This window comes from Prionailurus bengalensis, chromosome C1 (genome assembly GCF_016509475.1).
Source record: "Prionailurus bengalensis isolate Pbe53 chromosome C1, Fcat_Pben_1.1_paternal_pri, whole genome shotgun sequence".
Classification (NCBI taxonomy): Eukaryota; Metazoa; Chordata; class Mammalia; order Carnivora; family Felidae; genus Prionailurus; species Prionailurus bengalensis.
The window spans coordinates 147,959,827-147,976,025 of record NC_057345.1 but is presented as its reverse complement, the minus strand read 5'-3'; the positions used below and the strand labels follow the sequence as shown (position 1 = coordinate 147,976,025).

Below are 16,199 nucleotides of genomic sequence, written 5' to 3'. Positions count from 1 at the left end.
GTTTGCTGTGGGAGAATTTATACTAGCATGAACTCTAAGACAGAGAAGTGTAACTTCTCCCTCATGGTCAGTATTTTCAAATGCCTTCTCTGAACAAGGCTTTGCTATGAGCTGGGGAAACTGGTAGGAGATATGGGTGCTACTTTCAAGGATCTTTCATTTGTCCCGTGTAAAGGGTTGGCTTAAGAAAAAAAACAACCTGAAATATTCCTTGAGTAGTTACCAACTAATTTCTTTACAAATATGTATCATTTGAGAATGTGTGTTTTGATGACATATGAATAAACTAATTTTTAGGTGCATGTGGGGAAATTAAGAAAAACTGTGGAGCTGATTGAAATTCTCCTTTCTACATTTTATTAATCTCATCTCTGCCTAAGTTAAAGTTCTAAGTTCCCTGTGCCAAAGATTATATTCTTCAATCTCACATTCCTCATTCCTTAAAATAAAAAAACATGATTTTCCTTAAATTGAGACAAAAGTGGACAAAAGAAGATTTGAAGATACCCAGTGTCCCTCACATACTCCCAGAAGCCCAGGAACATAAGAACTGTCAGGAAATATTTTTACGTGTGGTGCAACCTGCATGCTATAAAATCATGAAATCATTCCAGAAGACCGACAAGACGGTGTATGCAGGCAGCCATTTTTAGACTGAGCACTAAACAATGGAGGGCCCATCAATAGCCCATCTGATTGTTAAAAGGCAGAAATAATTTTCAGGCTATTTCTCATTGTTCAGTTGGATTTCTAGATTACAAAACCTGCCCTCGTTCAGTACTTGAGGTTCATGTTGATCAGAAGCAACCTGTTTGACATGATTATTCTTGCTCTGTGGAGAACGGTGACCATTTGCTGTTCCCTATAGTGGAGTATGTTGGAGAGATCCAATTGAATAAACTTCTGCCTAAATTATTCCTGATGACATTTGTAAGGGTCACTGTAAAGAATAGTAGGCTAGGACAAGCTCTAGGTAGTGGAGGGCTTCCTGCAATTAGTGAGTACAGAATTAACACAGGAGTGTTAGACAAATACAGCCAGTATTTTTGACTTAGCAACTGAGACCCATTCTATTTCACATGTGTAGACTTTCCACATGTAAGTGCAGTTCCATGCTGTTTTATATTAGACTGATTTATCATGAATAGAATTCTTCATGATGATCTTTTCTTATCTCCCATTTCCCTTGCTCCTATATAGTTTTCTTCATATTTTTTTAATTTTCAAAATTGCTTTGGAATTGTTCCCCGAATGGATCATGTATTCCTTAGTAGGGTTTAAATTCCATCAGGATGTGGACTGTGCCCCACTTTCTGGGATCTTTTCTCAAGAGTCATTCTCAGTGCAAAGTTATACAAAGCAATCCCTTTGGATCCAGTCTTTTAGGAGAGCAGCAAGAAACTAATTCAAAATGCATTTTCATTACCGTCAAGCAAATGTTTGAAATGGTGGTATCCACATTTAATGATGTTTTGAAATGGCAGGTTAAAGGAGGTTCATCATGAAGATTTGGGAGATTTTTCGATGCTTAGCATGTCACTCTGTTTTTAGAAAAAGAAATGATTCCTGTTGGGCTAGTTAAAAAGGTAGCTTTGAACATCTTAGGGGCAATGTGTTCTCTCTTGGTTTAGCTGCAGACATTACTTCCACATTTTACCCCAGAAACCTGTGAACTAAACTAAACTAAACAAAGCCTTTTCACTGATGCCACAGGCCTGTGTCATAGAGGGTTTATGGGGTAGGTGGATGGACCACATCATTCAGTTGACCATGGTGGCATTTCTTCCATGTGCCAGGACAGAAATGGACCCATCAGAAAGCATCTCAAGGAACATTGTCTTTTTGGGTTGGCTTACTACCTGAGAACAGGCTACAAGCAGGAGGAAGAAATGCTTCCCCTTTTGTGGGGAATAGGTGGGGAGGCAGTTGAAGACTTGATATTTATACATTCATGGATACAACCTTGCAGGGTGGTATCTTTTCAGTTGGGGAAAACACCTTAATAAAAGGAATAGGAGTGGTTTTAATATTAGTCTGGGGTTTCTTCAGGGGTTTTTTGGATCTTCTTTAAATTCTGTATGCTACTTGCCACAGCAGCTTCTGGGAAGGGAGTACTAACCTTGTAAATTTCACAAAAAATTCACTTTGGTTCGATGGAGACCTCTGTTTTCTTTGTCTGATTTTGTTTTTCAACAGATGTCCAGCCAGTGCATATCTCTTCAGTCACTCTACTCTCAAAGAGTTTCTATTCTTCACTCCACTATAATGTTTTAGTTTCTAGTCACTTGAAGGTCATTCAAATACAGTAAAAAAAAAAAAAGTCTTTACATAGAACGTAGAGATTCTACAAGATTTCCATGCCAGTGGTCAGTATGGGCCATTTGAAGCAATTGATCAAGTCCATAACTCAGTTCTAAGCCATCTCCTGCTAATAGCATATACTAAGGAGATATAAATTAATTAATTCAAAGGTCATAGAAGTCTCATAAACATCAGTAAGTTTTAAACTTATAATAAGGACAGAGAAGAGGTCAGCAAGGAAGGAAACATGGGGATCATGAGGATCGTGCCCATATTATCTTTTTCTTTTCATTTTGAGTATTGCATCTATCCGTCCATCTTTCTTTTCGGTTGTTGTTCTTTTGTCTTATCTTATTGTTGTACATTCATCTGCCTTTCACATGACTCTCTCTAGATGTCCAGAATCTTCCACCTCATCTGGATCAATGTTCTCTTCTCCCTGCCTTGCTAATACTTCCTTTCCCTCTGTTGTCTTGGTTCAATGTATTGTAGAGCTTATATAGGGGAGATATTTGTGAGCTAGGCTCTCACCCATCTGGGTTAGTGCTTTTCCCCATTCCCATTCTATTCTACTTAATTTTCTAAGGAGTGAAATAACATGAATGAACAATGAAGCACTGCCCAAACCATGGAGGTGCTTATAACATGGAGAATGCATTTCAGTTGGCACAATCTCAAATGGGAAATTATTGAATAATAAGCGTTCTCCTATGATCAATAATATAAAACCTGCTAGAAAAACTAATATGCTCATCAAAGGTAACTTATTAAAATGTATTCTTAACTGTGCTACTATTTCCTTTTGCCATGACTCATTGGGTATAGACTACAGTTCTTCTTCATTTATCTCCTGTAGAGATTATAATCAACATTTGGTTTAGAAGATAGTTTTACAAATGTTTGCTTTAAAAATTGCTCAGTGTTTAAGGAGCTCTTTCTGGATGTTGTTGCTAGCCTTTTCTAGCTGAGTAATCTTTTTTTATTACTAACTCGTATCAGTAAATTTGTTCCCAAAAGTAGAAACATTGCCCATCTGTAATAAACATCTCTGAGAGCTGTTAACCTTCAGAGAACAGTACACTTTTATAGAGAGTATTCTATTTTCAGGGTTGCTGACCTTTCGCCTCTTTATTGGTTGCCATAGTGATGATCTGAGCTCTGCTTAATAGAGCTTTACTAAAAGGAAGACAATCAATAAGCTTTTTAACTCTAATGTTTATATTGATAGTTCCTGATAACATATATCGGAATAAGATATAGCCTGATAAATGTAGCTAATAGTGGTGTTTTATTTTTTGAATGTTATTTTTTAAATTTTATTTTTATTTTTAAAAGCATACTCAAGTAGATGTTTATGTAGGTTGCAAGAGATTAAATGCTTTCTGTGGCTTTCTTAGAATTCCTAGAATAGCATTGCGAGGACCTAAAAATATAGATACAACTTGAAATGTAGATTGAAAGACCATAGTTAAATGGATAATAAAACTGTTTTATATTAGCAAGCTTTAGAAGTTGCAAGTACAACAGTTAATGATTTCTAAAACAAAGTCAAGTCAGAGAACTCTTTTAGCACCTTGTCATAAGAACATTCAAGGCCAACCTCTTCTCATATGCACCTGTACAACTTCTAATGACTTCAGAGGAATCCTGAAACCTTTAGGAGAGGGAAAGTTGGCGATCTGCCAGAATTCCTGGGGCAAAGTAGAAGAGCATGGATTATGTTTGTTTCCAGAGTTCACTAAACAGTTTTAAATATATTACTTATCAATGATAAAAATATATATGTATATATTTTTATGATTTTATTGAAACTTTTATGAACACATTTTTGAGGAATTTGATTCCTTTTCCTTGAGAATGAAATAATATTTATTTTAAATTTGTCTTTACCTATTCTGGTTTACATATTGTAAGTAAGATGTAAGTGTATTTAATATAATAAGCTCTCTAGGATTGCAAAGAAAGAATTCTGAGGAATGGCTTAATTCACAAGGTCCATTATCACCGTCATTGGTTTAGACTCTAAGGTGCAGGTGCTGTGCGTTGCTTTCTATGCATTCTCTCCAACCCTCTCACTAGGGTATGCCTAGTCAGCTGGGGCAGTTTGCCCAAGGCACTATAGCCACAAATGGAGAAAGTGTCATCTCACTTTGGCTTCTCTTTCTCCAAAGTCTGCATTCTTCCACTTCTCCTTGATGTCTGAGAACCTAAGACTCCAGAATTCTATTCCTGTATCCCATCAGATACTTCCCAAGGCTTATTAAAAACAAAAACCAGCATCCCTAATGATAGGACCCAGTGATGAAATTAGATTGATGCTGAGGCTGTCTTTAGTGAATGAAAAGAAAATGAACTATGTGCTCATTTCAGGTGTCAAAATAATTTCCTTGAAAAATACAGGAAATATCTGTCATCATAGATTTTTTAATGTATCACTATTTCCCCTAAATTAAAAAGATTTCTTAAATGCAAGATGAACTTTAGAAAAATTGGCTGTCTGTGTTTTAACAGGAGAGTCACAAATTTGATTACACCCTTTATGTTGCTTGGTTTCAATGATCATGTTTATTTTTCTAAAACTAAAAACCTTATCCTTTGCTTACTAAGAACAAACTAGTAGAACTTTTAGCGGTTCCACCATTTCAAGATCTATCCGTCGTCTCCAGTTGTCAACACTGGGGATAGAGTTGAAAACAAAGCAGGCAAAATTCTTTCCCTCACGAAGCATGCGTTCTTTGGAGGGAATTGAATAATGCCTGGGTGGCTCAGTCGGTTAAGCATATATAATGTGCCAGGTGGTGATACAACCTAGGGATTAAAACACAACAGCAAAAGGGCGGAGGATGAACCAGAACCCAGGAGGAGGTCCTACTATTTCAGCGAAGATTCAGCCAAGACCATCGAGCCTGGATGACTGCATCGGGCCCCTCCCTCTGTCTCTTCGCTTTTTACTCCTGCGCCCCTCTGCGGCCACGCAGCATGAACCTTAGATCCCGTAGTTCGCCTCCTCCAAGTCCTGCGACAGCTCCTACTTGGAATAGAATTCACAGCCCTTCGCTTAGCCTACCAGACCCCACAGGCTCTTTTGTCTTGGTTGTCTCGCTCTCTTCTGCCTTCCTCCCCGCTCACTGCCCTCCAGGCACGGGTTGTGCCTGAGCAGCCCGAATGGGCCTCACCTCGGGGTCTTGCACACTTGCTTTCACGTTGCCTGGCGCGCGGCTTGCGGAGACCCTCCAGGCGTTGCTCCCTGTCGCCTCCCAGAGCGGCCTCCAGGAGCACTCTGCCGCAAGGGGCATCCCCGCGGCACGCGCGTGCCCCTCTGCTTCCTCACAGCGCGTAAGGCCTCTTGTCGCACATCCATCTGTTCAGTGGGCGTGTGGGAACATAAGCAGCTCCAGAGGAAGGATTTGGCTGCCGCGCACCGCTGTATCTCCAGCACCTGGAATGGTGGCAAGAGCTATTGCAAGAGCTCGGTAATTATTTGGGGCATGAGTGAATGAACGTGCTCCAAGGATGGACTGCTGAGAAATGGGGAGAAGATAGTAGAAAAATGGCAAATGCCTTGGAGGATTGAAAAGGGCTCCCGTGTGCTGGTGCTTTCCACGATCCTAACTCTGGCTCCCATCTGGATCCCATCTGGGATCCCATCTGGATCCCATCTCGATCCTAACTCTGGCGTGCTGGGTAGCTCCACATCAATGATGCGAAATTTTGGTGATCCTGGTTACAATTTCTAGAGTATCTTAAATGGGTTGATTTATGGTCGTGTTCTTTCTCTTTTAACTGAAGCATCTCCAAATGCCCCAAAACTCGGACCCATGGAGCTGACCGTTGTTATTACTGTGCCAGTTTGCCTCCTGTCCATGGCAGCGGCGCTGATGATATGGGCGTGCCAAGGTCGCCAGTGCACAGACAGGAAGAAAAAGAGACAGAATGTGGAGGAACCCCTCTCTGAGTGCAATCTGGTAAATGCTGGAAAAACTCTAAAAGATCTGATATACGATGTGACGGCCTCTGGCTCTGGCTCTGGTATGTGCCCCCTGTCCATTTTGCAGTAAGAAAACTCACATTTAAAAATAAATCAAAACAATTTCTAACCTGTAGAAAAGGGCCCCAGTATTATGAATTGCATCATTTAGAGTGCTCAGCGTGGTACCTGGTAAGTTCTGGTATAGAAACCTGTTTTAGGATTTGATGAAGAGAAAAAAACGTCATGGCTGAAAGAGTTAAGTCTTCTCAGTTGCCTTGTCTGCCTTTAGGTGTTCCGAGTCTCACTTTTATATTCCTTCACAACTTATTTTTTGAAGCAAGAAAGAATTTCTCTTCTCCCCCCTGCCTCCGTTATGGTTGGTGATAATCATTGTGGCTCTCTTAGTAATGCTTCATGGGCGCAAACATTACCATACTTAAGGAATTGGGTTCTGGGGGAAAGATGTTAGTTGTGCAAAGTGGTATTCTTAGAGTGCCCTTGCTCGTGGTTATGAAAGTCTTCGGAATCCACAGCATCCCCTGGGATGTGTGTGTGAAGTGAACAGAGAGCTGACCTGAAATCAAAATCAAGAATGTGTTCTAAAAGCATAGAAACAGAGATGATAGGGAACAGCACAGCACTCCTCTGCTGGCTGTTGCCGAGGTGAGATGATAACTCTCTTCCTCTTGAATGGAACTCCAGAACCCCTGGTGAAGCCATTCAAAATACGAGGCTATTTTATGGCCTCACTGAACCTTTTTCTTAGCACAAACCATATGAGGGCATTTTGGGTTTCTGGTGACAGAGCGGATTCCTCCGTAATAACAGACTCTCTAATCTGGCCTTTCCTCATGTGTACATCCAGGAATCCTGAGGGCATGTGGTACTGCAGACATGTGAACTAGGGTGAGCCGAGGTGGGTCACCTCAGAAGGCCCTGGATCCCCTCTTGCTTTGGAAGAATCATTAAGGATGATTCCCCCAAGGGGACTTTGAGAAACTCCCCAGCCCGTGGCCTTTAGGAGCGCGGCACGATTAACAAGGGCAGACGACAGAGTGGCGGTAGCATCTGTATGAGCATCCGTATTTAACATGAAGCAGCTTTAGGCTCACCAGAGTCCAGAAAAGAGAGGCCTAATTATGTCATCCAGAGAGCGCACACAGTTTGTTGCTTCTGAGGGCAAGACTGCCTGCTCTCTCATTGAACAGGGTCTCAGTGTTTATGCCATCCCTGCATAAATTAGATAGCATGTTTTCAAAGGAGGAATATTGGAAAGAACTGTCTCCAAACTGCAAAGTTTGTAGAACTAAAATCCAAATTAAATTCTTGCATAGAAAGCTGGCATTCTTCGTTTAAAAGTAAAACTGTCCAGAATTAGTACTCAGTCCTCCCTATTACATCCTGGGGACTACTGTTCCCTAATTTCCTGAGCACTGGTGACATTCTAGGCACAAAATATGAGCACAGAGAGCTCTGATTTGTACCCAGTTCCTTGAAACCTTATATAGTATCTTTATAAGGTTCAAGTGATTAAATAACCTCCTATTTAATATCCCCCCCAAAAAACTTCAGTTCAATTGAAGATGTTAAATAGAAATGTGTATTTTAGAGCTACTCCTGGAATATATTTAAGATGACTAAGAACGTCCCTTTCAAATAAAATTAATAGTGATATTATAACTGGAGACTGGATATTTAGTTTAAGAAAGTAATCATGAGTCAGGACATGAAGTAAAAAATTAATATTAAGATTTGTGGTGTTTTTGTGCATCGTTAAACCTAAATCTGGATTTATTAACTGTTGGGCTCTTGTCTCTATATTATTCTAAGATCTTTTTTTTTTTAATTTATTCATTTTAGAGAGAGCAAGAGCAAGCAGGGGAGGGGCAGAGAGAGAGGGAGAGAGGGAGAATCCCAAGTAGAGGGAGAATCCCAAGAGCCCGACGTGGAGCTCGAACTCACGAACCACGAGATCATGACCGGAGCTGAAATCAAGAGTCAGACACTTAATCAACTGAGCCACCCAGGTGTCCCAGGATGTTCTAAGATCTTTCTTAAAAAGAAAGCTGTAAATATACCAAAGCACAGATGATTTTTAAAATGACCAGTTTGAAAGAGTTTTAGGCACTTTTTCTCCAAGTCAGATACATACATTTGGCAGTGAGCACTGGCTACAAATGCCTTTGGTAATCAGAGAGAATGGGTTCAGCTGCAGCAATGCCTCCATCATGAAAACTCATTCACTCAGAGGAAATCAGGTGGTTCTGCTTCCCCTTTGCTTTTCTTAATTGACCAGCAAACTTTAGGCAAAGGCAGTTTTGTTAGATGTTGAGAAACCAAAATCATGAAACTTATCCCTGACCGGGTCAGGGACACATTTCAAAGAGATAGAATACCTAAGAGGCAAGTGGACCGATGTCCTGCGGGACTGTTTCTGAGAACGGATTGTGTCTCAGGTGGCTTCTAAGAGTCTGGGCACATTGCTGCTTTCCTCTCCCCATATAACACTTCTGATGAGTAGTGGCATTACTGAAAGTTACCTTTCCATCAGATAGGCATCAGCTTCTACAAACCCTGGTTTAAAAAAACAAAAGAAGAGTAAAATGAACCTACATGAAGAAGCGGAGTCCATGTTTCTTCTAATGAAATTTCTAAGCGTATAAGCAGAACTAGATTGTTTGGAATGGTTGCCTTGAAAGATACCAAAGCAACTTTCACCGAGTTTTAGTGTCTCAGCTTAATTGCCGTGCTGAGTACCTTAGATGATGTTCTCTTACTTTGCCCATGGTCTGGGGCATTGGTCATGCACTTGATCAATTTGCGGTTTGAAAACACAGGCTTATCTAGCTCTGATGTGATGTTTTTGCGAGTGTGTACGTGCAAGATGGGAGAGGGAGGAGAGAGTTTGAGATTGAAACTTGGCCTGCTAATTGTTAGTACAACTTTTATTGTGTGGCCAAGTAGTAAAATTGACTGTAGTCTACAAAAACAGCCTTTATAGTTTGCTGCTGGAAGTCTTCCCAGCAGGAGAGGGCTGGGGGTGGGGGTGGTATCCACTGAATGGTGAGGGCAAGACTTTGGACTGAAGACCTGTGTTTTAGTTGTAGCTCTGCCTCCCACTATGGCCTAGTTCTGGGCAAGTCTTCGATTATTGTGGGACCCCGATTTTCTCATCTCTAAAATGATAAAGTTGGACTAGACGATCTCAGAACTTGCTGACCGTGGGGCTCCGTGACTAATTGTTAAGACCCATAATAGCCACCTTATAGTCTGTGCTTGTTTAGCCACAGTGGGTGGTTCTCACGAGGATGAGAACATCTGAATAAACCGTGGCACATTTCAGGAGCAGAGGCTGAAGCCTGCAGAGCTCAGAGAGCTGTTGCAGTGAGAGGTTCCGAGCCATCCCACTACAATAATAACTAAACATGACTTTCCAGAGTACGCTTGTACTGTAACCTCTTTAACTATTTTCCTCTAATTATAATTGTAGTAAGTACCCATTGTGGAAATTAAGAAAATGTATGTTAGACCGAAGAATGTCACAATTCACCCCGATTCCACTAAATAGAAATAGCCATCAGGGCATTTAATAGATTTCCTTTTTAGCCTTTTTTCGGTGCCTATTTTGAATAGCTAGGTATGCTCATTTAGATGGATAGAATTTACTGTGCTATTTTCATTTAATGTTATCGCAAAAGTGTTTTCGCATGTCATTAAGAAATACCTCATAAGCAGCATCATTATCACTTACTCTCAGTAATCCGTTCTCAGAATATTAAGGCCTAGCCATTATTGATCACTTAACATACCAGATATTATGCTGGGTGCTTAACGTGATTATTGATTCTTGGATTACCCCTATGGAGTAATCCCTCCATAGCCCCTGTTTTTTAGATAAGGAAGTTGAAGCTCAAAGAAGTTCAATTACTTGCTGGTGGTTATGTTGCACAGCTTAAATTTGAACGCAGGTCTTTGTTATCTGTTCTCTTAATCTCTGTACAATGTTTAACAATTTTTCTATTATCAGATATTTTTCCTTCTATTTCCTATAAACAATAACACATTAAATATTTTGACATAAATATTTCTGCATTTTGCAGTTAAATCTTTAAGAAAGAATTCTAGGCATGGGGTTATTAGTTCAAAGAACCTGAACTTTTTACATACACTCAGAATATATTTTCTTTGAATTTTTTTTTTGTTCACAGAATATCCATTTGATATTTTCTATGACTATACCTCACTGTTAGTGTAACGTGATTACCTCCCTTGATTATTGAATTTTATTCTTCACTTTGCAGTTTTACACAGAGAGTTCTTCTGCTCCCCCAGTTGTACTAGAAGCAACACATTTTATTTTAGAGGCTAACGGCATATTTTTTTAACCATTAAAATGTGACTGGTTTTGATGGGCAAATCGGGGAGATTTGCAGCAATTCTGAAAAATCAAATATATGTAGCAGTAGTCTATGTTCAGGAAATTTTCATTTGTGAATATGAGAAGAGAAAATCATAGTAAGAATTTGGAGTATTCCTTTGAGCAATGGTTTGACATTAAGGTTTGGTATAATGGTGCTTGTTTCTTTAAAATCAGTAAAATTATTAAAGCATTTAAATGTTTCCCTATTTGTGTGAAAATAATGGCCATTATGATGGTTCTTTTCTGGCACTCCCTTGTTTTTAATCAATTTCATCTTTTCTTTGGTTAGGTCTACCTCTGTTGGTTCAAAGAACAATTGCAAGGACGATCGTACTTCAGGAGATAGTAGGAAAAGGTAGATTTGGTGAGGTCTGGCACGGAAGATGGTGTGGGGAAGATGTGGCTGTAAAAATATTCTCCTCCAGAGATGAAAGATCTTGGTTTCGTGAGGCAGAAATTTACCAAACGGTTATGCTGAGACATGAGAACATACTTGGTTTCATAGCTGCTGACAACAAAGGTATTTTCTTTTTTTTTTAAATTTTTTTTTGATTTAATGTTTATTTATTTTGAGAGAGAGAGAGAGAGAAAGCACAAGAGGGGGAGGGGCAGAGAAACAGGGAGACACAGAATCTGAAGCAGGTTCCAGTCTCTGAGCTGTCAGCACAGAGCTGGACATGGGGCTCAAACTCACAAGCTGTGAGATCATGACCCGAGCCAAAGTCGGATGTTCAACCGACTGAGCCACCCAGGTGCCCCCAACAAAGGTATTTTCAATCTAATTGAGTTCAGCAAGTAAAAATGTTATGTCTGTCATCAGATCAAACTAATTAATGTCCTTGTTTTAATAAAATCTAGTCTAATTTCTTTATTGAGGATAGAAAATGCTTTTCCTCTTCTCCACAGATAAACATACAGATCCATACAATAAAGGCAGGGCAGACGACTGATATGAAATCATGATGACGCCATAGCCAGGTTGATATTTAAAGTATTTGGTGACTGGTATGGCACAAGAATCGACCAGTCAGAATAGAAGATTCAACTGGAACAGAGTCCTGAGAGAACCCTGCAGTGCTAGCTTTTATGCCTTATTTTCTGGTTCGTGGAGAAATCTGGAGGCACCTTGTCAGGGGTTGGGGTGGGAGGTGGGGGAGGTTGCTTTGGGTGTCTAGGGCAAAGGAATGGGATTGGAATTTTGAATAGCAGCTGTTAGCTGATGAGGACAGAGATATTTCAATATTTTAATAACTGGCACAGACATACCAATGAATGCTAGCTGAATATCCACCTTTGCTAGGACGGTACCTCTCATCTGTATGAACAGGCTTCAACTCCAGAATTCCAGTTTTCCATGAACATTATCAGAATGGCAGCCAGCAAATCAATTCTAGTGAAATGTTCTATTAATGTACTTTGAGCATGATTTATATGTTGAGGCTTAACATCAACAACCCTAAACAGTATCACTTTTTGAGTTTTGAGGAGCAAGGCAGAACATCAGTGTCTTGGTATTTAAATCCGTATTTGGAAAATATGGTGTAAATCCCTGAGTAATCAGGGACTGGGTATAAAGTTTGTGAGTTACCTGTACTTTCTTCTTTTTGCATAGATTTTAGTCATCTAACTGTGCATTAGTTCCCTGAATAAAGGGAGACAAGGCACAAAGGGAAGCAAAAGTTGACCCACTCAATGTTTTTGATTTGAATCAGTAATATTCATGAAGAACTTTGGTGAGGTAGAGATTGTAACATCTATCTAAAAAACAGATGATCTATGGGTATCAGGGACTCACCATTACCTATGGAAATTAAAATCTATGGTTATTTTGACCTATTATAAGCCTTATTGTTATTAATTAGATGACATAAGAGAGGCCTGGAGTAATTGTACATTTTGGTAGCAATTGTGTTTGCTGATGGTTTGTGTTTTTTCATGTGGGTAGGTATAGACTGAGTAAAGCCAAGATGAGCTTTAAAAAGAAAGATGTTCTTTCCAAATTCTCAACTACATATACTTTGAAAATATATCCAGACTATCAAAAATGAGACATTTCTTAGTGAGCTAAGAACTTTTCCTTCCTAAGATTGAGTTGAAGCATACCTACTGATTAGATTAATTAGCATTGTTGTCAAAGCAGTAATGACTTTAGTTATATGGATCATCTTGATGGGTCTAATTTAATCATAATGTTTATTTGATTATAAAAAACAATAGGCCCAAAAGACATCATCCCTGATGGTCTCCTTCTTCACTTTAACTGGTCTACCTGTCACTGGCTTACTAATCAGTGGCTTTGTGCATGCTTTCAAATGACCTCTAACATTGCTTTCATCCTCATTTCTAAATCTTTTGTGGTACTTAACAGTTCCATTGGTTAGTCAACTCTCTGACAAAGACGTTAATGTGAGAGGACAAAGGTAGCCATTGGCGTTGAGCAGAGAGAGGGGTAGGAGTAGGGATTAGTTTTATTCATGGTCAGTTTATTACTGAGCTTTATCACGTTATGTTCATTTTTGTATTCCTAGGAAATTTTATCGCTACCCGGATTTGGAAATTAAATATTTGGATTAAGAGTTAGCTTTTGTAAATAAAGCATTTAATAGGAAAAGTCCGGAGCAAATGTTTATTATGGCTTCCTACTCTGAGCATCAGAACTGGTCAGGGCTTCCCAGGGCTGTTGTAGACTCCATTCCAAAAGCTAAAACTAACTCTAGGGACTCTAATACCTACAGAAGTTTTAAGCTAATTTCTGTACTGGTAAAAATATTTCATAAGATGGATTACCTTTTGGTTAGATGAAGTAAATTATTTGAAAATGTTTCATAACTGGCTCTTAATGTAAGCATTTGGGGAAAATCAACTTCATATTTTGAAAAGTGAACAACATGAACATTCTTAGAATTTTCGGGCTTTTATTATAGTGATAATACTTTGTGTACATTTGTTGCATTTCTGGTTTTTATTGGAAAAATCTTTCTTAAAAGCTCAGAGTGATTTATAGCACAACACTGAGCCTAAGAGCATCTGTCAGTAGTTTTTCCTATAATGTGGTGTTATCAATGTATAGAGAGAATAAGAAAGAACTTGTTCACTTATCATAATTACTCTCACAGCTTCCTATAGCTACAGTATGTATAACAGGTTTTATTATATCAACATCTTCAGGGATTCAGTGAGAAATTTTACTGTACTAACTTGGACTGTCAGCATCATCACTAAAGTAATTAACTTTCCTTTGTTAACAATACAGATTTATTTTCAATACTGACATTTGCTAAAAGCCTTTGGTTTCTTCCTTAACATAATACAGTGATTTTTAATGCAACAAATGATTTTTTTTTTCCATTTAGATAATGGAACTTGGACTCAACTTTGGCTTGTCTCTGAATACCATGAACTGGGCTCCTTATATGACTATTTGAATAGAAATGTAGTAACAGTGGCTGGCATGATAAAACTGGCACTTTCCATAGCGAGTGGTCTGGCCCACTTACATATGGAGATTGTTGGTACACAAGGTACGTGTTTTCTTTCTAAGTTCTTTCTGCTTCAATATGAGGATGGAAACACCAAATTGTGTTTTAGTGCTTCCTTGTATTTTAATTTATTCCAATTATCAAATGTAAAGAAGCACTAAGGTGCTTTATAAAACTGAGGGTATTATCATGATGCAGGCAACTCTCATCTATATACTCACCATTGTGTATATTAGCCATAATAATGTTTTTATACTGGTGGCTCTGGCTTTGCCATTTAGCACATACACCTGGGAGATCTTACTTGGGGCGGGGGGGGGGGGGCAAATGCTCTATATTCAGAGAATATTGATAGCTTAAATATTTACCTTTGATAACTAAAATAATGGGAGATGGTAATGTGATCTTGAAAAGATATTTACATATCATGTATTCAAAGGCCAAATAATATGCACTGTCCTTACTATTTATTGAGTTAATAGAGAATTGGCTCTAGAAAGTCATTAGTCCAGACAGGGCAATAATTCTCTAATTTGGATTCATGGGCCCTTAAACTCTTAAAAACTACTGAGGATCCCAAAAGTGTTTGTGTATTTGGGTTCTACCTGTTAACATTTACTATATTATGAACGAAAATTGAGAAATGTAAAAAATATTTATTAATTTACTGAATGCTAATTAACCAATTAAATGCGAAATACGTTTCAAAAATTTACATCTTTTAAAAAAATTGCATCTGGGGCGCCTGGGTGGTGCAGTCGGTTAAGCGTCCGAATTCAGCCAGGTCACGATCTTGCGGTCCGTGAGTTCGAGCCCCACGTCAGGCTCTGGGCTGATGGCTCAGAGCCTGGAGCCTGTTTCTCATTCTGTGTCTCCCTCTCTCTGTGCCCCTCCCCCGTTCATGCTCTGTCTCTCTCTGTCCCAAAAATAAATAAACGTTGAAAAAAAAAATTTTTTTAAAAATTGCATCCTTTTTTTGTAATACAAAAACCATATCTAGTGAAAATAATGGTTTTGTTTTACATTTTTGCAAATCTCCTTAATGTCTGACTTAATGTCTGGATTCTCATGCATGTTCTTCATCCACTTGGTTCCGATATGTTGTTTTGGTTGAAGTATGTGAAGAAAAGGTAATCTCACACAGATATGTATTCAGAAAAGAGACTCAAAGACTCCCAGGGATTTTAGGGTCACATTCGAGAACTGCTGGTGTAGGGTAGTAAAAGTTTGAAACATGTTTGTAAGAGAATATTTGCTATATTCTTACGTGGTTGTAGCGATGCCAATTCTTTCCCTGTTCATTCAACAAAAATTTATTAGTGGCCACCAAGTGCCAACAAATGTTCTGAGCATCAGAGGCTTGCAGATGAGCAAGACACAGGCCTTTAGGCAGCTTACAGTCTAGTTGGGAAAGACAGATAGACACACATGGGAATGAACAATATAGCCAGTAATAAGGGTTCTGAAGAAGGCAAAACGAGGTACTCTGTGGAGAATGACTGGGGATGTGGGATGTGTGGTCAGGCAAGACTTGTCTTACTTAGGAGGTGACATTTGAGCCAGGTCTTCAACGTGATTCCCTTTGGAGAGAGTCAATCTTTAGTAACAACAACAAAAAAAAGGAGTATTTTTTTTCTTATGTTTCATAGGTAAACCTGCGATTGCTCATCGAGATATAAAATCAAAGAATATCTTAGTGAAAAAGTGTGAAACGTGTGCCATAGCAGACTTAGGGTTGGCTGTGAAGCATGATTCAGTACTGAACACTATTGACATACCTCAGAATCCTAAAGTAGGAACCAAAAGGTAAGATAACTAGCTTTGGTAGCAACCTGAGACATGTGACTGCCTCCCAAACGTGACGTCATGGGATGTGTGTGTGCGTTTTGGTGTTTTTGGTGGCGAGTGGTCTGAATGGAAAATCATTAGGTCCAAGAAAGCAAGAAGTCTTCTGTGGGTCATTGAGAAGCCAGTGGCATAATGCTTATAAAGCAGGGACAGGTGGCATTTTAGTTGTATAGACAGTAGT

At 39.1% G+C, this 16,199-nt stretch overlaps 1 protein-coding gene across 1 annotated transcript in view; it reads left to right on the top strand.

Annotated features, from left to right (window-relative positions):
- Positions 1-16,199, top strand: part of ACVR1C (activin A receptor type 1C) — a 77,023-nt gene that overhangs the window by 50,520 nt on the left and 10,304 nt on the right. The window contains exons 3-6 of the mRNA XM_043576770.1: positions 6,091-6,330; positions 10,981-11,211; positions 14,045-14,212; positions 15,820-15,976. Coding sequence (XP_043432705.1) covers positions 6,091-6,330; positions 10,981-11,211; positions 14,045-14,212; positions 15,820-15,976 — 796 coding nt within the window. The remainder of the gene's footprint in view (positions 1-6,090; positions 6,331-10,980; positions 11,212-14,044; positions 14,213-15,819; positions 15,977-16,199) is intronic.